Source organism: Sorex fumeus, unplaced genomic scaffold, assembly GCF_029834395.1.
Source record: "Sorex fumeus unplaced genomic scaffold, SorFum_2.1 ptg000002l, whole genome shotgun sequence".
In the NCBI taxonomy this organism is placed as follows: domain Eukaryota; kingdom Metazoa; phylum Chordata; class Mammalia; order Eulipotyphla; family Soricidae; genus Sorex; species Sorex fumeus.
In genome coordinates, this window is record NW_026606059.1 from 789,190 (window position 1) to 809,129 (window position 19,940).

General features: G+C 53.1%; 1 protein-coding gene across 1 annotated transcript in view; it reads right to left on the reverse strand.

Annotated features, from left to right (window-relative positions):
• Window positions 1-10,118: 10,118 nt before the first annotated feature.
• The window catches only part of PRKDC (protein kinase, DNA-activated, catalytic subunit), a 147,459-nt gene continuing 137,637 nt past the window's right edge, over window positions 10,119-19,940 (reverse strand). Inside the window, exons 79-86 of the mRNA XM_056112417.1 lie at window positions 19,441-19,661; window positions 17,369-17,461; window positions 14,183-14,272; window positions 13,939-14,010; window positions 13,662-13,863; window positions 12,681-12,869; window positions 12,033-12,172; window positions 10,119-10,426 (exon numbers count right to left, since the gene is read on the reverse strand). Of these exons, the coding sequence (XP_055968392.1) occupies window positions 10,222-10,426; window positions 12,033-12,172; window positions 12,681-12,869; window positions 13,662-13,863; window positions 13,939-14,010; window positions 14,183-14,272; window positions 17,369-17,461; window positions 19,441-19,661 (1,212 nt within the window). The 3' untranslated portion in view covers window positions 10,119-10,221. The remainder of the gene's footprint in view (window positions 10,427-12,032; window positions 12,173-12,680; window positions 12,870-13,661; window positions 13,864-13,938; window positions 14,011-14,182; window positions 14,273-17,368; window positions 17,462-19,440; window positions 19,662-19,940) is intronic.

Here is a 19,940-nt window from a genome sequence, read left to right on the forward strand (position 1 = left end):
GGGTCTGTGCGTCCCGGCCAGGGACAGGGTCCGTGCGTCTGCCCCGAGAGAGGGGCCGTGCGTCCCTCCCCCCCCCCCCCCACTCCCCCGGGAGAGGGGCCGTACGTCCCGGCCGGGAGAGGGTCCGTACGTCCGCCCCGGAGAGGATCGGTGCGTCCCGCCCGGGGGAGGGTCCGTGCGTCCCGGCCAGGGATAGGATCCGTGCGTCCCGCCCCCCCGGGAGAAGGGCCGTGCGTCCCCCCCCCCCACCGGCAGAGGGTTCGTGCGTCCCGCCCGGGAGAGGGTCCGTGCGTCCGCCCCGGGAGAGGGGCCTGCGTCCCGGCCTGGAAAGGGTCCGTGCGTCTGCCCTGAGAGAGGGGCCGTGCGTCCCCCCACCCCCCACCCCCCCCCCCCCCCGCCCCGGGAGAGGGGCCTGCGTCCCGGCCAGGGACAGGGTCCGTGCGTCTGCCCCTAGAAAGGGGCCGTGCGTCCCGCACCCCCGGGAGAGGGGCCGTGCGTCCCCCCCACCGGCAGAGGGTTCGTGCGTCCGCCCCGGGAGAGGGGCCTGCGTCCCGGCCGGGAAACGGTCCGTGCGTCCGCCCCGGGAGAGGGACCATGGGCCGTGCGTCCGAGCTCCGGAGTCGGCGCTGCCCGCGGGACGCGTGTGGACCCCACAGGAGCATCCCGCAGGCCTGTCCAGCCGGGAACTGCCGAGTAGATGCCCACACCGGGAAGGGCCGTCCTGGCACTTACGCCGTAAGGGTGCGCTGGTCGGGGTGCCGCGGCGAAAGCGGAGATGCCCGCGCCCCTGACCGCGTCTTACACCCTTAGGTGCGAGACTCGTCCCTTCCCAGAACGGAGGACACTTGGCCCCCGCCGAGCCCCGTGTCCCCAGCCAGGCGTGTCCCCAGCAGCACGGGGGTGCCCAGCAGAAACATGAGTGACGCTGCGCTCTGACCTCCAGGGCCCGGGGCCCGGCAGAGCAAGATGCCCCGTGCCGCACGCGTCCCTAGAACCTTCTGGAGCTCCTTGCCGAGGCCGTGGCATTTGTTTCCGAGAGGGCCCACTTCTTTCAGCCCGTTTCCTTCCACCAGCCCTGGCGCCGCCTCGTGCCCGGCTACTCCCCGGGCTGTCCGTGCCGCCCTACAGTGCCCAGGCAGCTGCCGCCGAGTTGCTCGTTTCCTCCCTGAGTTCGTCTCCCCCTCCCCTCGGCAGAATACAGGCCACGTGTTGTCATTATTAGATGTGCATATTTGTTCACTTTGTGTTGAAATTTAGGAGGCATGTCACCCCGGTGTCACTTAGGTTGCGTGGCCCCATGTGCCTCTGCTGAGAACGGCCAGGCTCCGGGAGAACGTTCTAGAGTCCCGGTGGCAGGGCGCTCGCCTTGCCCGGAGCCCACCCGGGTTTGATCCCTGGCACTCCTCATGGGCCCCAAACACTGGAGTAATTCCTCAGTGCAGAGCCGGGAGTAAGTTCTGAGCACTCTCAGGTGTGGCCCCCAACGTCAAATTTTTCGAAAAGAAATTTCTAGGAGCTTCTGTTTAGAGAGAGCCCAGCGCAGAGCACTCGGGAGCCTGGAGAGTCCCAGCGCTACGTGTCCCCCGAGCACCACTGGGAACTTTTTTCCCCCAAACCCTTTTCCCTTTTTATGAAAGCCCAAGTAACAGACGTGGATTGGAACTCACACGTCCCACCACCCAAGCACACCAGCTGTGGCCCAGAATAAGAGTGGGAAGGCCCAGGCAGCCCCCCTCCCCGAGGGCGGTGTGGAAGCCTGTGGGTTCACTTCTGCTGCCACCGCACAGCGTGGGGGTGTAGGCACCGCCCAGCCAAGTGTGTGTGAGCCGGGTGAGCACCCCAGACAAGTGTGCAAACACTGCCAAGCGTGCCGCTTGCGTCAGGGGCAGGAAAGGAAGGCGGCGCCAGCAGTTTCCAAAGAAACCACCCAGTTCTCCCTCCAGGTGACAGCGGTTGTATGAAAGACTTAAGGCTCAGGCTGCACCGCTGAAGGCGCTCACCCTGCACGTGGCAAACCTTGGTTGGATCCCCGCCACCCCATTTGGTCCCTGGGCACCATCAGGCGTGATCCCTGAGCACAGAGCCAGGAGTAACCCTGAGTGCTGCTGGGCTTTGCCCCCAAACAAAACAAACCCTTCAAGATCAAAGACCCGACCCTAAAAGTGACTGGACGGAGGCAAACAGTGAGTGTGAGTTTTTCATTTCACATGGCTTACGTGTGTATTCACAAGTTACAAGGTTAATATTAACACCTCAGTGACATTAAATTCTTCGTTGAAAATAGGTATTTTGATATTTAATACAATCAAGGCTCTCTCTGGCTGGAGGGCTTTGAGTCGGAGCAAGCGGGAGGTCGGGTATGCGAGGGCTCCCGGCTGTGTGGTCCCCTCCTGGGCCTGGCACTGGGACCTGAGCTCCCCACTGGCCTTGTGAGCCTTGGGGGGGGACCCCTCCCAGGAGCAGGGAGAGGGCGGCGCAGCTCCCCCCGCTCATTAGACAGCGGCTCTGTGTGGGGAAGGCCTGGGTGCGAGCACTGAGGCGGGGGAGTGCGTGGAGGCAGGTCTGAAGCAGCAGTTGGCTTGCGGTCTGGATCTCTTCATGGGAAGGGCATGACAGGCTCCGGGATGAGCTGATCAGTTGAGCAGATGGTGTTCGGGGGGGCAGGGACGAGAGCAGGTGTGAGTGCCACTCGGCTACGCCTGCAGAGCCACCGCTGCGGGCTTCTCCGCCATCTCCCACTCGCACCCAGGGTCACGAGGCCTGGCCTTCAGTGATGCGAAGAGCTCAGCCGACTCGCTGAGCAGGGCCTCGCTTACGAGCCGTTTTATTTGTGGGCCAGTGGAGCTTTAGAGCACTGTCCTGGCTTTTAGTCCACCTGAAAAGTGAGGCAGGTGGTGCCAAGTGAACCCACTGTCCATGACCGTGAGTGGACGGAGGAAAACCGAACATCCCATCAGGAAGACGTCAGGATCCTGTAAAGTTCTCTTTGCCTGAAGGATTACTGGCTCTGAGCAAGGGGAGATTTATAGGCTTTTTCAAAGCCACGGTGCGAGAATGTTTATTTAGTCACAGAATCTGTTTCATTCTCTTCTGGCACTTGGAAATGGCTTTTTCTGTCATTTCAATATTTTATAAAATGATTGCCGTATCCTTATGCCTTCTTCAGTCTGGAGAGACCTTAAGTCTTTAATGTTCTCTACTCAAATAGCATGTGTGTGTGTGTGTGTGTGTGTGTGTGTGTGTGTGTGCGTGTGTGTGTGCGTGCGTGTGTGTAGGGGGTACTAGCAGATCAACTCAAGGCCTCATACCTGCAAGGCAGGTGCTCTGGCTGAGCGACCTGTCTGGCTCACAGTTCACAATATCGGTGTCCAATATTGATGCCCTGCTTGGGCGCTGTTAAGTCGCTTCTTCATTTCACTTGATACAGTAGGAAATGACTAGCTGGTCGGACCTGACAAGTGGACAGAGTGCATTTACAATGCAAGCTTCATTTAGAATGTGTGTCAATTACCTCTTCATCCTAAACCCATGGATTATTTCAGGCCACGAAAGATTCGAAAAAGGTGTGCAACAGCTTTTGCTATGAATGTGTTAGTCCGTTAGTGTTTTTATTTAGTTGTTTGAGGCCACACCTGGAGGTACTCAGGGCTTACTCCTGACTCTGCTCATGGGTTACCCCTGGCTCAGAGATCGATGTCAGGGATCAAATTATGGTGACCACGTGCAAAGCAAGGGCTTTAATCTTTTTTTTATTCCCAATTAAAGTGTTTCCGTAAGAAAACAAAAATAATTTCCATGTTAGGGATTTGAACAATCAGTGCTGAATTGGAAGCTATTCTTATAGTTATCTTGACATGTTTATGTAATGCATTCTGGCTTTATGACCAGTAAAACTGATTTCTGATTCAGTAAAGCAGTTTTTGTTTGGAAAAAGGAAGAAAGATGCTAAAAAATGGTCACTAAAGATGCTAGGGTCAGCAGCGTCCCTCACAGTGACAGCTGCAGAAGTAGCCAGTACCAGCTTCTGCAGACCACTGAGGGAAGTGTGGTGGTCAGACCTACTGGCCAGCCAGCCGCCTGCCTTCCAGACTGCCACCCGCCAGGGCCAGAGACAAGAGGCGCAGTTGGCCCAAAGCAGGTTCAGGCTGAAGGCCGTGGTAGCCGTGGGCAGGAGATGTGGGGTTGGGGATGGATCAGGGGCAGAGCACTGGCCTTGTGACTCGAGGCCACGGTTGGGCCCCCGAATTGCCCATGTATGCTGAGCATAGTCCCACGGGATCTGCCCTTTTCCGCCCTACAGTAAAGTGCAGTCTCCAGGGCACATGCAAGGGGCGTGAGACCCCTGCCACTCTGACAGCAGTGGCCAGAGGGAGCGTCAGGGGCATTTTTAGATTATATTCAGGTGAAGGGGTTCAGTAATGTTTAAGTGAATGCCCTCCCGCCCCTTCACTGTCACCTCTGACCTTTCCCCTGCCCACCCCCCATGATTTGTTGACTGAGTCATGGTTTTGGTACAGACTGTGACCTCTGGAGCCACCGCCCATGTGCCCAAGGCCCTCCACCTCTGTCCCCCAACCACATCATTCCCTTCCCGCCCTCCAGGCTTGCAGTCCGGTGCTGGGGGTCCGTACCCTTGGTTTGTTTCTCTCGCTAGACCAGGTGGGCAAGATCAGCCCGTATTTGACTCCTCTGGCTTATTGGCTTCTCAGCATGAATTCTATCCAAGTTGCCATGAACTGTGCGACTTAATTTTTTCTAGTGGCTGCCTGGTATTCCAGGCATATGAAGGGGACTTTGGAAAGAGACTCCCACGTGTCCCGGGGGATCTAGAAGTCCATGGAAACGTGGGCTGCGTGCTCATCAAAACTGGGGCGCCACGCCTCGGAAGTGGGAGAAATCAACAGACGTCCCTCCAGCTTCCAAGGGCAGACGGTACAAAATACATTAGACTGTGTGCTAAAAGACGTGGTAAGGGGCACAATGGACAGAACTAAAGGAAGTCAGGAGAAAAGTGGAGAAAATGACAGATTTTAGAAATTAGGAGACGAAACTAGAGCCTTAAATTCAGTGAAAATTCCATAAGAGAAAATTGAATGAGCAAAAGACTCAGCAAGTCTGAACGTAGGAGAACTGAAGTTATCCAAGCAGAGCACAAGAAGGGTAGAGGCCATGTGGATGCTGGCCGCCTCGGTGGACACCTCAGGAAAGGGAAGAAAGAGGCAGGCTATCGAAGAAATGACCACCTCAGATTTCCCAGGTTTGCTGGGCCACCCCCGGCTGTGCCTCCGCAGGGCTCGGGGTAACGTTCATCACGTTTGAGGGGAACCCAGTTGGCTGCTTGCAGGCAGGGGAGCACCTTACCCGCGGTGCCATCACCGGGCCCAAATTTCTGAAATTTTATTATGGAAGTTGAACACAACCAGGAAGCCCAGCAGATGCCAGAAACACTCGGTGAGACCCACACCGAGAAAGAACATAGTCCGCTCTGAAGACCAGGCGGGCTCCACCTCAGAGAGCACCAACAGCAGAAACAGATCGAGAGACCCTGTGCCGGCAAAGGTGAAGGAGAAAAAGTATTCCCAGACAGACCTGTCCTGTGAGAAACCTTTGATTCCTTCCAGCGGAAAGCGAGAGAACCCTCGACTCGCTCCATGGCGTACACAGACGTGATGCCTGGCGACGAGCACCTCAGGCACCTGCCTGTGGAGGGACTCCCGAGCAGTGCTCGGGCTCTCAGCCAGCGGGGCCCGAGGATGAGCTGCTGCCCCAGGGTATGTGCTGGGGACCCCGGCGCGGAGACAGCCAGTCGGTCATGTGTGGCTGTGCCTTGCTCCCTTGCCACGTAGGGGGGTCCAGTAGTCAGTGTACGAAGGGCTGTGTGTCGTGCGTGTATCTTTGTTATGTTTGGGGGGTCGTTGCCACGAAGCACGTGGGAGCTCTTTAGGTTTTTGGTTTTGCCTGCTTGCTTTATTTTTTGGCTTTTTGGGTCACACCCAGCGATGCTCAGGGATTACTCCTTGCGGTGCTTGGGGAACCACGCCGGGGATCAAACCCGGGTCAGCCGCGTGCAAGGCAAACGCCCTCCCCGCTGTGCTGTCACTCAGCCTTGCTTGCTTTGTTGAGAACCCCCCACACTGTTGCTCCTAGGGGCTGAACCAGACGTGATTCCCACCAGCGTAGAGGAGTGTTCCATTTTAACATCTCTGTCAACACTGTTTATTTCCAGCTGTTGACTTTTTTTATTCTCCTTTTGTCTTGGGTTTCCTGGTAATAGTGACGAGGAGCACTTTTTCATACCTGTATTCCCTCTTTGTGAAAGAGTCTTTCTCCCCCTTTTTTGGGTCTTAATCACTTAATCCCTTAACTTCCCGTTAGTCGGCGATTTGCTCGAGCGGGCGCCAGTAACGTCTCCATTTGTCCCTGTCACGTGCTAGTGTAGCCCAATGGCATCTGTTCGCTCCGGGAACATGAAAGGCCTCAAACCGATCGTTCATGATCTTCACGAAGAAGTCTGACCATCTGGTAGGTGGGCGGCCACGCGGTCTTTTGACATCCCGTGGAATCCAGTCGGTAACAGCTCTAGTCCAGCGGTCGTCTTTAAATCTCATTACGTGACCAGCCCATCTGATTTTAGACACTTTGGCAAACGAGAGAGCGTCCCTGATTCTTGATCGTCGGTGGATGTCGGAACTCCGGATTCTTTCTCTCATTTGAGTGAAACGTGATATTCCAAGCATAGCTCTTTCTATTCTTCTTTGGGAGACCTGAATGGCGTTCTCATCTTGTTTGCGTAGGGCCCAGGTCTCTGAGGCATATGTTAATGCAGGAAGAACAGTGGAATCAAAGAGATGTGCCCGGAGCCGGAGGTTCTTCGTCCTCTTAGCTATTTCTTCGACGTTCTTGAAGGCGTTCCAAGCCGCTCTCTTCCTCCTGCGCAGCTCGGGTGCCAGGTCATTTGTCATGTTGACCTCTCGACCTAGGTACACATAGCTGTTGCATTCGGAGATGGTTGTTCCTTTGAGAGTGAATGGGGCGTCAGGAACGAGGCTGTTTCTCATGAACATTGTCTTCGTAAGATTCAGCTGTAGTCCTACCTTTCCACACTCACGGTCGAAGTCGGCCAGCATTTGTGCCGCTTGGCTGATGTTTGGTGTTATTAAAACAATATCATCAGCAAAGCGGAGGTGGTGTAATTGCCGACCATCTATCTTCACTCCCATTCCTTCCCATTCCAGTCGTCGCATGATGTTCTCGAGAGTGGCACTGAAGAGTTTTGCTGAAATGGTATCACCCTGCCGCACCCCTCTCTTGACATCAACGATCACTTCTTTGTAGAATGGTGAGATCCTGGTAGTGAATCCGCAATTCAGCTCACGGAGGATCCTGATGTATTGGGCTTGAATGCCCTGATTGGCTAGGGCTTCAATGACCGCTTCCGTCTCAACAGAATCAAAGGTCTTCTTTAAATCAATGAACGTTAAGCAGAGCGGCATCTTGAACTCCCGAGAAACCTCAATGAGCTTGGTTACCGTGTGGATATGGTCGATGGTGCTGAATCCTTTGCGGAACCCGGCTTGCTCGCATGGTTGTCCTTCATCTAGTGTTCTGCCAATCCTATTCAGGATGAACAACTTGTAGATGACAGACAATAGGCAGATCGGGCGATAGTTGCCAATGTCATCGATGTCTCCCTTCTTGAACAGTAGTACGGTCCTGCTGGTTTTCCATTGGGACGGAACCTTGCATTCAGACAGGTAGCGAGTGAAGAGCCGAGCCAGTGTATTGATGAGTACTGACTGCAGGTTCTTCAGGTGTTCAGGTCTGACCTTGTCTGGGCCGGGTGCTGTTTGCTTCTTTACCGACGAAATGGCGTGTCGGATTTCGGAAGGGAGAACGTTGGGAACGACATACCCATCCTGTGGAATTTGGTATGTCGGCAAGTGGACATGGCTATCGAAGAGATAGCCTTTTTTGGGTAGTCACTGGTTTCCTTGTTGCTGAGCTCTGTGGTGCTTTAGATATGCGGGATATGTGGATATACTCTAGACATGTGTTCTGTATCTGATGTTCTGTGTCTAAATGTCTTCTCCCATCCAAGTGGGTGTCCTTTAATTTTAGCCAGAGTTACTTCTGCAACGTAGAAACTTTGATGTAGTGCCACTTAGTTTTGTTTCTGTTTTATTTGCAGTGGCCCTACATCATTGAAAACACCAATTAACATCATAGGTTCTCTGTCCATAGAGCTGAGGTAGATCTCTGTGATCTCAGTTCTTATTTTTTTTTTAACCCATAGCACAGCGGGTTGGGCGTATGCCTTGCACCCAGGTTTGATTCCTCTGCCCTCTGGGAGAGCCCGGCAACCTACCGAGAGTATCTCGCCTGCACAGCAGAGCCTGGCAAGCTCCCCGTGACGTATTCAATAAGCCAAACACAGTAACAACAAGGCTCACGTTGGAGACATTACTGGGCCGCTCGAGCAAATCGATGAACAATCGGAGGACAGTGCTAAGGTGCTACGGGTATTTACAATACTGCCATTCCAACACCCACCACCAGGGGGCCCACTCCCCTCCTCCAGCGTCCCAGGACCCCTTCCTACCACCCTCCCGACATAGGCTTAAGTTCAACTAAATAGCTATAATGGACCATCTGTTAGTTACTTTTGTTTTTGTTTCTTTTAATCCCACATATGGGAGAGACCTTTTTTTAATTGTCGAGGTGATGACACCTACACATATATGGATGAATAGAACTAGTCTCCTGAAATTCCACAAACTTGTAAATCAGTGATAAGCTGAGAAGTAAAATTTGCTTTCAAGACCAGTATTTTAGTGGTATATGTTAAAAATAATATAATTTTATGCTAGTATGTTTTAAATTTTACTTGAAATAGGTAAATGTCACAAACGTAAAAATTAGTGAAGAGAATTAAGAAAAATTTTAAGGAGTTGGCCTATAAAAGTATGAAGTGTGTTTTATCCTAAGAAATAGATGATTCGGTTTATATCAGAAAAGGCCCGCTAGAGCAAATAACTATTAATAAAATTAATAAAAATTAACAATTCATAATAATAGATACTGCTTAACTCTACATTAGTAGGTAAAGGGTTATAATAAAAGATAATGTATGAATGTTTTAAAAAAACACATCGGGGGCTGGAGCAATAGCACAGCAGGTACGGCGTTTGCCTTGCACGCGGCCGACCTGGGTTCGATTCCCAGCATCCCATCGGGTCCCCTGAGCACTGCCAGGGGTAATTCCTGAGTGCAGAGCCAGGAGTAACCCCTGTGCATCGCAGGGTGTGACCCAAAAAGCAAAAAAATAAAAAACACACAGGATCAGATAAAGAACTGTCACTGTCATTGTCCTCCCGTTGTTCAGTTTGCTCGAGTGGGCCCAGTAACATTGTGAGACTTGTTACTGTTTGGCATATGGAATACGCCAGGGGGAGCTTGCCAGGCTTTGCCAGGCGGGCGAGATACTCTCAGTCGTTTGCCGAGCTCTCTGAGAGGGGCGGAGGAACTGAACTCGGGTCGAGACAAAGAATATTCAATATAAAAGAAATACTCATTGAAGCTATATGAAATCTCTAGCCAGCTGGGACAAGCTCAGCTGAATCTAGTAAAGGGTCATCATAAGTGGCTCTTGGATCTGGCTGCCCATATTCCTCACTCTGGGAAATTCTTATCTATGATTTTTTAATCTCTTGGTGTCAAATTCACCTTTATGTCCTTCAGGAGTGGGGGTAGTCTTTAAGATTCAGTAGCACTCACTGGCAAACCGACTGGACCTGGGCTTTATCCTTGGGGATTTCTGTTTTGTTTTTGAGCCACAGCTGGCAGCGCTCAGGAAGCACTACTGGTGGGGCTTGGTGGACCGTATGGGAGGCCGGGTGGGTGCTGTGGTACATCTGCACAGTGGAATACTACACAGCCACCAAGAAAGATGAAGTCATGAAATTCACTTACAAATGGCCATGGAGAGTATTGTGCTGAAATGAGTCAGGAGAGGGACAGACACGGAATGACTGCACTCATTTATGGGATATTAAAAAAAATAGCACGAGACTACATAACTGCTCATTCACACCATTTTACAAATTCATCGTGATCTTTATTAATCTCAGATTTCCGTAGACCTTCAGGACCTGACTGCAGTAGGAGAAGGTCTAGGAGGTCTTGAACCACTCAGACACGCTTCATCTGCTGGCTCCTGCGTCCTCACATCCAGGGCTCCCAGCCAATCCACGTTCTGCCCAGGATGTTGGGGTCTGTGGCCTGGTCAATCAGGCACTTCACCTGGGCCTCTTCCGAAAGCCCCGTCTCTGGCTCGCGGGCACGAATGTTGTGCTCACTGCTTCCTCGGGCCACAGCTGTGTAGTCGCCAAACGCGGGGTCCTTCTCGTGGCCCAGAAACAGCTCATCACTGGGAAATAAAGCAGAATCACAAAATCACAGGCCATGCGTTACTTCCCCCTTATCTCCCACGCAAAGGCGCTCTCATCACTTCAAGTGTTTTTCTGCTGCCCAGAACCCTGATGAGATCAGAGGCACAGAAAACAGAATGTGACCAATGTTGCTTGAATAATTATCCATTAACCTGTGTGGACAGACGCTGTCAGTTCTTCTTGTGTGTGCCTAGGGGCACAACTGTTCGGGCCAAATGGTAATTTTACGTGTCCTTTGAGGGTAACTATTTTCCATGGCATAGACACCATTTCACATTCCCATCATCAACATGAGGCTTCCACTAGCCTCAGATTTCTCAGCAAAAAAATTTCTTTAGATTGAGTTCTGCGCTCTACAGTGCTAAGCATCATGGTTTCTCATGCACAGGATTCCAGCACCAAGCAGGTGACCGGGCACCCCCGCCTTTCCCATTTTATCAACTACAGCAATTTTAGGGGGGGTTATTTACCTTTATGTTGAGTTACAGTAGTTTTTGTTTGCTTTTTGGTATTTGGGCCACACGCTGCACTGTTCAGGGCTTACTCCTGGCCCTGTGCTCAGAGGTTTGGGGACCCATACAGGATGCAGGAGATCGAACCCTGGTCAGCTGTGTGCAAGGCAAGCACGCTGCCCACTGTACTATTGATCTGGCCCATCTTTTTACTTTTTAAAAATATATCCAGTGAAACTCAAAAAGTGTTTTAATGTTACTCGATTTACCTTTTCATGCTTGTAATTTTGGTATTATGCCTAATATCAAATGTTACAGCCAAATTACAGCTCATGAAGACCTATCCTGTTTCTTTCTTTCTACTTAATTTGAGAGTGCTGGCTTAGTTTCAGGTTTTTGATCTACTTGGCATACGCGCGCGTGTGTGTTGGGGGGTCCACGTCACTCCTTTGCAGGTGCCTTTAGGGGACGAATGACTGATCTTGACACCCTTCTAAAACACAAATGGTGGGGGCTGGAGAGAGAGCACAGCAGGTAGGGTATTTGCCTTGCACACAGCCAACGCGGGTTCGATTCCCTGCATCCCATACGGTCCCCTGAGCACCGCCAGGAGTAACTCCTGAATGCAGAGCCAGGAGGAACTCCTGGGCATTGCCAAGTGTGATCCGAAAAGCAAAAAAATAAAAAATAAATAAAAATTAAAATGGTTTCCTGTATTTACTATATTACATAATTGTAAAGTGCAACTTCTTATACTGCTTGTGAATCGTTAGCTTTTGACAGAGAAAGAACTTAAAAAGCTACCCCGAGGGTCAGCTTGATTTTGGTTCTTGTCTAACAGGCCATTCTGTATTTTCTACATCTTGTTGCTGTACCCACCAATGCCCCCTTTGTCTTAAAAAAGGACAAAACTAGATGTAAGACCTAAATTGCAGGTATGTGAGAATCCCTGCAATGACGGCGAAGCTCTGATGACTGAAACGTGACGCCAGAGACTGAGTCCAGGTGGGCACGAGCCACGGGGCTGTCACCCACGCAGCGAGAACAACAGCGCCATGGGGCTCGGAGCGCTTCACACCGCTCTCACGGCCTCTCAGTGAGGCAGTGCCTGCACCCCCGCACACACGCTCACCAGGTGATGACTGCTGGGTTGGCTCCGGCTAGCTTTCTCTTGGCATACTGTATTTTCTGCAGGGGGTACCAGTTTTTTTCAGTGATATTTGTTTCTTGAATCCAGGATCCTCCTTTCTCTAGCATTTTCTGTTCAAAATTCTAAACGGAAAGAATACAATTGTATCACAGCATATGAGATCACATTCTCAAGATTAACAAGTGATGATCTTAAATAAAATCACTATAATTATGGGGAATGCTACAGCTTTGGAGGCGAACTCTATCGGGACGCCAGCTCCCAGTGGCAGTGACCCTGAGGGCTGGCAGTCAGACAGACGCCTTCCGAGGACACTCTGGTGGTTCTACTGTGACGAGCCCTTGAGGTTCAAGAAAAAGTCTATGACCAGGGCAGCTTTCAGGTGCAAGAGCTTGTGAATTGAAATGTCTCCGGAAGCAGAGTGAGCACCACCACTGAGGCCTGGAGCCTCTCTGGGGTGGCCCCATGGCCCGTTCAAGCGACGTTTTTCTCCAAATCAAGGTTCTGCCTCATCTGCTGTTCACACAGATGCCCCAGAGGTCAATTCCAAGCGAGTGGCGGGAAGGCGCCAGGGCTTCTGCACAGAGCATCGAGCGTTTTCCCCTCACGGGGGGCACGCGGGGGGCCTACCTTCCAGTCGAAGGAGGGCTCCTTGATGAACACGGCCATGGTGCTCCCGAGCTGGCCGCCCCGGGCGCGGAAGGCGCGGAGGGCGTGCACCATGACGCCGGACACCAGGCCCGTCTCACGCATTGGCAGCATCAGGTTGACCAGCTGGCGGGTCAGGCGGAAGGGCATCAGCTCGGGCACGGGCAGAAACTAAGGGGGAGAAGACAACCGGTAGGAACGGCGTCTCGAGCAGCAGCAGACGGGCCTCCGCTCAGTGGAGACGGGGCCCCACCATCGTCCACCTGCCACAGACCCCCGCGTGCACAGCCAGCACGGCCCAGAGAGCTGCAGGAGGACTGGAAATCGAAGGCCGTCTTCACGGCAGGGCTGCGCCAGAAGTCCCCGGCCGGTGGCTGAGACCCCACGAGCACGGGGAACAGGGCCATGCCCACTGCACGCACGGCAGAAAACAGAACAGCGGGCTCCCGCAGGCACAGCGAGCGCTCCACCGCCACGCCACACCCCTGCCCGAGCACTGCGATGGCAAACTGAGTTCAGCATCAGAGACAAACTCTGCAACCCAGCTTGGGCAAGACAGCGGACCCCCCTCCTTAAAAAACACCACAGGGCCTGGGTACCGCAGGCCCCGGAACATGGGCCAAGGGGCATCCCCGGCTCCATGAGGCGAGGCCCCACTGGGACAGACCAAGCACCTGCTATTCCTAGTTCTGACGTCTACCTACAACCACTTCCGTAACTGCCTGAACAAGAGAAAATGCCTCCGTGCCAGAAAATCAGATTTAAGGACAGTGACAGCAAACGCGTCACTCCTCCTCCGATGACGCGTTTCCATCTGGCTGGAAGAGCACACGCCGGGCATGCCGACGGCCCAACGCCAGAGCGAGCTCCGGCCCGCCCACTCCCCAGCAACCAGCTGGAGCCTGTCCCCGAGCCACGGAGCCGAGGAAGCCGCCCACTCCCAGCGGGGGCCGTCGAGGGTACCTGGGTGGCGGAGCCAAAGGCATGGCCGAAGTCGATGCCGATCATGGTGCCCGTGTCCATGCTCACCAGGAAGTTGTTCAGGTGTCTGTCCCCGATGCCCAGCACCCAGTGGCTGACGCACAGCAGAGCGTGGGAGCTGGCGCACTGGGCACGCAGCGCCAGGAAGGACTCCGGGCCAGTGCTCATGGCCAGGAAGGCCCGCCTGTGGGGGACAGCTGCTGTGGGCATGGCCGGCGGGGGCAGGGCGGGGGGGCGGAGTGTGGGGGACGACACTCACTTCAAGAGATCGGGCGGCACTTTGCTCTCTCTCCGCTGGAAGGCTGTGACTGTCTCCGTACGGCTGGCTCCCCTGCAACGGAGGGCTCGATCAGAAGACACGCACCACGGCTCGAATGTTGAAAATTCTTGACTTTGAACTTGAAGTGTCAAGCAGACTGTCAATCCGAGGCCAAACTTTTTGTGGGACAAATTCATGACTTTTGAGAAGAAGTCGCGTCAGCAGACAGGAAATGAAAGCTTACCGGAACATCAGCCTGTAAGCACCAGAGTCGCATCTTCTCGTGAGCTTAGTGAGCCAGTCCTTATACTCCTGTGGCGGTGCTTTGGGGTCACTGACAAGGAGGAGAAAGGGGATCGGGATAATATCACTTTTTAGGCAAATCACCAATTATCAGCTGAAAAGTCAGAGGCACAGAAAAAATGTCAACACATTACCAGCGCGATCTAGAATCTCATTTTTTTCACTCATGATCACTCCTGATAAAACCAAAGCCATTTCTGATGCAGAATCACCGGTAGAATAATCATGTAAACAGCCCCAGCCCCGGGGCCCAGGCTCAGGGGTGTGGGAAGCGCCCCCTCGCCCGAGCACAGGCCAGCCCCCACTCAGCGCACCAACCTCAGCTCGGGGAAACCACAGGCGTCAGGCCTGACGAGGTCTGCTGAGGCAGGGGAGTGACCCCAGTCCTGAGGTCCTGGGCACGTTTCCCACCCCAGAGGACAGGGCCGGGTGGGGGCCGGGCGCTGGCTCAGCGGGGAGGACGCGTGTCTGGCCTGTGGCCACCCAGGTTTGACACCCCCCCCCCCCCCGCGTGGTCCTTTGAGCACCAAAAGGCTGACTCCGGGGCCTGAGCCCCTCGCGTGTGGCCTCAGAGGGTGGCAGGAACCCGGCCCTCCCAGCGGCCCACGGGTTTTGAGGGCACTGTGGACACGGGCTGGGAACGTGCCCTGCGGAGAGAGCCTGCTGGAACACTGCACGCCTGAGACACAACGATGAACGATTTTGTGACTGTATCTCACTGTGATTCGACTTTTTAAAAAAGTCTGAAATAGAAGCAAAGTGGGAAAGTTACTTTCAGCGATGCTTCACAGGATTCAGGCAGCTGGACAATGTGACATGCTGAGATACTTTTTGTTTGTGACATAAGCTTTACCAATTTTCCTTTAAAAAAAAAAAGACTTCAAAATGTTACTGAATAGATACATAAAGATTTTCTGAGTTGCTACTAAACTAATTTTACCAGTAGATGGCTATTAAAATCTAAATTCCCTATTTCCAACTGGATTAAAATCATTAGGCTGAAAATCTGTAACATACTGATTTTTAAAAGGCAATGATTTAGTCACAGGCTGGGGGCAATGGGAAGCAATTTACAAAATCACTTATCTTTGTAATTATTTTTGGTTCCTGCGGATGATCACACCTGGCCACACTCCGGGGACAGACATGCCAGGGAACAAATCTGGGCTTCCACAATACAAATTATGCATTAAGCTATCTCAATGGTTCTGTGATTTTTTGGTTTTCAGTGCCAGGCATCAGGTCTGGAAATCAACATGTGAAGAATTCTGTTCTAACAGTAAGCTAGATATCTGACAGAAAGTCACTTTATTTTTAAAAATGATTGTTCTGGTGTGTGTGTGTGTGTGTGTGTGTGTGTGTGTGTGTGTGTGTGCCAAGAAGTAGGAATATATGGTAAAATTTTATTATATATATAATTGTAAGGGATATCACTGGAGCGACAGCACAGCGGGTAGGGCATTTGCCTTGCACACGGCCATCCTGAGTTCGATTCCTCCGTCCCTCTTGGAGAGCCTGCAAAGCTACCGAGAGTATCCCGCCACACGGCAGAGCCTGGCAAGCTCCCCGTGGCGTATTCGATATGCCAAACACAGTAACAACAAGTCTCAGAATGGAGACATTACTGGGCCCACTCGAGCAAATCGATGAACAATAGGAGGACAGTGCTACAGGGCAGTGTAAGGGATAATAAAACAAAAATTCAAATGATGGAAAAAAAACACCTCCAGCAAGTCAATTAATTAATTAATTTTGGATTTGGGGCCACACCTGTCAGCTCAGGGGTCGTTCTGGGGATCACACCTGGATTAGGACATGGCACGTGCTTTCCCTGCTTCATTATCTTTCTGGCCCCTGAACAAAAGAAACACTTTCTTCCTGAGAAGGGCCTTCATCAGTCCCTCTGGATTCGCTTCCGACAGCGTCAGCTCCCCAGGCCCCTTCTCCGGTCCGTTTTCTCGGCACCGTCTGATCTGAGACACTCTTTCCCACTGTATGACTGAGACTCTTTCTACTCTACTGAGACCTACGCTTACCTCTGCGTTCGTATCGCCATTCCGTCTTACCGGCGGAGACCTGGGGATAACGGATCCCAGTGCCCGAGGGGCTGCTGAGCAAGCACTGAGCACCGAACACCGAGCCCGGGCTGAACTGCTGGGCCCAGGAAGGGCTCAGTTTGTGAGCTGAGGCGCAGGACCCCGTGGTCAGGAGCCAAGTTTGCAAACACTCCCAATTTGGAAGCCACGGCCCAGGAATAGTGACAAGAATGATTCCCATCCTATGGGAATCTGTCCCTGCTCCTAAGTAACTGCTTCCTGAAAGCATGAGAACAGGAGAGGATGCAGTGAAGAGCAGCGGCCAGGCCAGCCATGGCCAGTTTCCCTTTATTCTTTGGTTTTGTACCAAACTTGCTTGTAAACTCTTCTTTCCGCCGTCTTTTAATGTCATCACTAAATTTTCTTTATAGAACTAAAACAGCCTTCTGAGAAGAAATAGTTTTCATTGTAGAGAACTTAGAAAACAGAAAAATACCAACAAAACTAGGGCCAAAGTGCTAAGTGGACATGCTTTGCATGTCAGGGACATGGTCCCCCAAAGCACAAGGCCCTCAAACCAGACACACACACACACAGACAAATGCACATGCAGACACACACGCGCGCGCACACACACACACACACACACACACACACACACACACACACACACACACACAGAGTGCACCTGTATCATCACCTAGAACCCTTAACCATTCTAGGTACACATCTACCGGCCAGGTGACCCGGCTCAGTTCCTGAACCATCTGGGCCTTAATTTCCTCACATACAGATGTGACAAAACCTTGTGGACTGTTCTAAGAAAGAATAAAGTCCCTCGGCATCATGAAGCAAGAGTAGTGCTTAGCATACGGGAAGCGTCTTGGGCTGAGGGGCCTGCCCGGGAACCTCCGCCCCCTGGTGAGGCAGAACCTGGCATTCAGTTCGCCTCGTGTTCAGGGCTCTCCTCAGTTTAGTTTACCCAGTCAGAGGGAAGTTAAGGGTCAGGAGCCTGAAAGTGTCTCGCAACACCGAGATGTGGGAGGCGGGTCTGGGACTCCTGGCAGGGTGGAGAGAGCTCGGAGCCTTACCTTGTCAGTGCTCTTTTCTCCTCCTGAGACACACTGTTCCAGAGAAGTTCCTTCAAGGTTAATGTATTTTCAATCCATTCAATTAATCCTAACCTGAAAATGAGAATAATCATTCATCAGCGCAATCTCAAACTGTGGAACAAGATAATTTTTTCATGTCAGTTCTTTATAAAGTAAAAACCGAAACATCTTATTTGCTTGCTTGGGTCTGGGGGACACCTGGCTCTGCTCAGGTCCCTCGTGACTATCGGAGGCGAGTCCTGCTGTGCTGGGGCTTGAGCCAGGGGCAGCCGCCAGCGAGGCATCCTGTCAAGGCCAGCACCACCCTGTCGCCCTCTCCAGGTCCAGTTCTTTTGGAAGTGTCTCTTATTAACTTTTCACTTTCAATTTTGTTATTAATGTACCATAATTGACAATGTCCTCATAACCACGTTTCAGGCCTAACGATTCCAGGATCAACCCCACCACCAGTGTCAACTTCTCCCCCAAAGAGTCCCCAGGCTCCCACCCAGCCTGCATTCTGCTTCTAACACAATCAACAATTTTCGTTCTTGTTTTGGGGCCACACTCTGTAGTGCTTAGGGGAGCCTCCTGGCGGGGTTCCAGGAATCACACGGGCCCATTGCACACCCAGGGCAAGTGCCCCTTCTGCATTTTCAGTTGGGCTCCTGTGGCCCGGGTCTCCTGCTTCCCCTGCTGTGCAGCGGGCACGGGGACTGCCCCTCTCACCGCGTAGGCCACGCCCCACTTTCCCTCCATCCACACTCCTCGGCTGCCTCCCTGCCTTGTCCTCGTTTCTGCAATCTAGGAGCCCCCCTCCCCGCCCCCGCTTGAGACTTTGCATCCATCACCCTATTCTGTATGGCACAGGTGGATCATCCCGAGTCTGTCCTTCTGACTTGCTTTATGCCATTCTCTGGTTCCACTTAAGTCACAGTGAATTGCATGATTCCGTTACTCTTGCAGCTGCAGTGCAGTCCGTTCTATATATGCATATATGGTATTATCTATTATACATAATATATATACACCTGGGCTGTAGCAATAGCACAGCGGGAGGGCGTTTGCCTTGCACGCAGCCAACATGGCCGACCCGAGTTCGATTCCTCTGCCCCTCTCGGAGAGCCCGGCAAGCTACCGAGAGTATCTCGTCCGCACGGCAGAGCCTGGCAAGCTACCCGTGACGTCTTCGATATGCCAGACACAGTAACAACAAAGTCTCCAATGGAGACGTTACTGGGCCCGCTCGAGCAAACTAATGAACAACAGGAGGACCAGACCGGACCGTACATTTATACCACTTCATTGTCCACCCACGCGTGACTGGACACCTGAACTGGACCCACAATCCAGCTTCCGTGCTCTGCTCCCAGTGAAAAGCGGTGAGCACATGTCCTTTGTGTTGCCTGTTCACTGCCATACTGCAATAAAAATCAGGATGAGCTGTGTCCAAATAGAGCTTCCCTATCTGCCATGGCTCAATAGGTTACTCCTTTGGGCCCGGAAACGCTAGAGCCAGTGACTTCATGTAAGAGCTTCTGGCAGTGCGGATCACACCCTGCACACGTGAGGCCCATGTGCTGACGCTCAGCTCCACCCCGGGCCTGTCGGGGTCACTGCCAGTGCGGCCGTCCCTCCAAAGTAGTGGGCCCCACCGCAACAGACCGTCCACTTGGCACTGGCAGGGACCCCTAATTCTGAGGGGTCTTTTGATTTTTTATGTTTTGGGGCCTCTCCTGGAGCCAGGCGGGCTGGAGGTCGACCTGGGCTTGCCACGTGCAAGGCAAACGCCGGCCTTCTGCATCATCACTCCGACCCCAATACTGGGCTTTAAGGTGACCTCCGGCCCGTGAGACTAAGCATGGAACTGGGGTCCAGGGCGCTCTGTGGGGGGCAGTGAGAAGCCTTGGAGGAGCCGGAGTCTGGTCCCCGCACCAGCGGCCCGGAGCAGGGCCAGCGTGACCCCAGAGTACTACCAAGGGGCCCAGGACCCGAGACACAGACGAGTGAAGCCCCAGAAAGCACGGAACAGCAAAGAGCCAAGTGCTGGCATTTCCCCGGAGGGTTCGGACCTAGAGGTCATGGGCACGACGCGGTACGTCTTCAGCCGTAGGTTTCTCTGGCCGCAGGCGGCGTCCTGCGACAGGATGGCGTTCATGACCTCGAAGAGCTGCTCGATCCGCTGGTCCTGCCGCAGGTCCTCGCCGCCCTTCACCAGGAACGGGTACTCTCTCTCGTCGTGGCCGCGGATGACCACGCGCTTGGGCTTCCTGATGGAAGACATCACCTGCACCTGTGAGGAGAAAGGAGCCGGGCTGCTGGGAAGGGCGCAGAACCCGGGACCAGCGGGTTTTCGTGGGCAGCGGAAGCCTGAGCAAACATGCCACAGCCGCAGAGGAGGGAAGGAGGTTCGGCGGACAGACACCCCTCAGGAAAGAGGCGAGCAACCCGAGAAGGAACCCAGAGACGGCAGAACGGTCCTGCTCTCCGCTGGAGCCCTGCTGTGTCTCGCTGAGTCCACTCACACCGCGGACTGCTGGCTACAATTACTCGGAAGTGTGAGTCGCCTTAG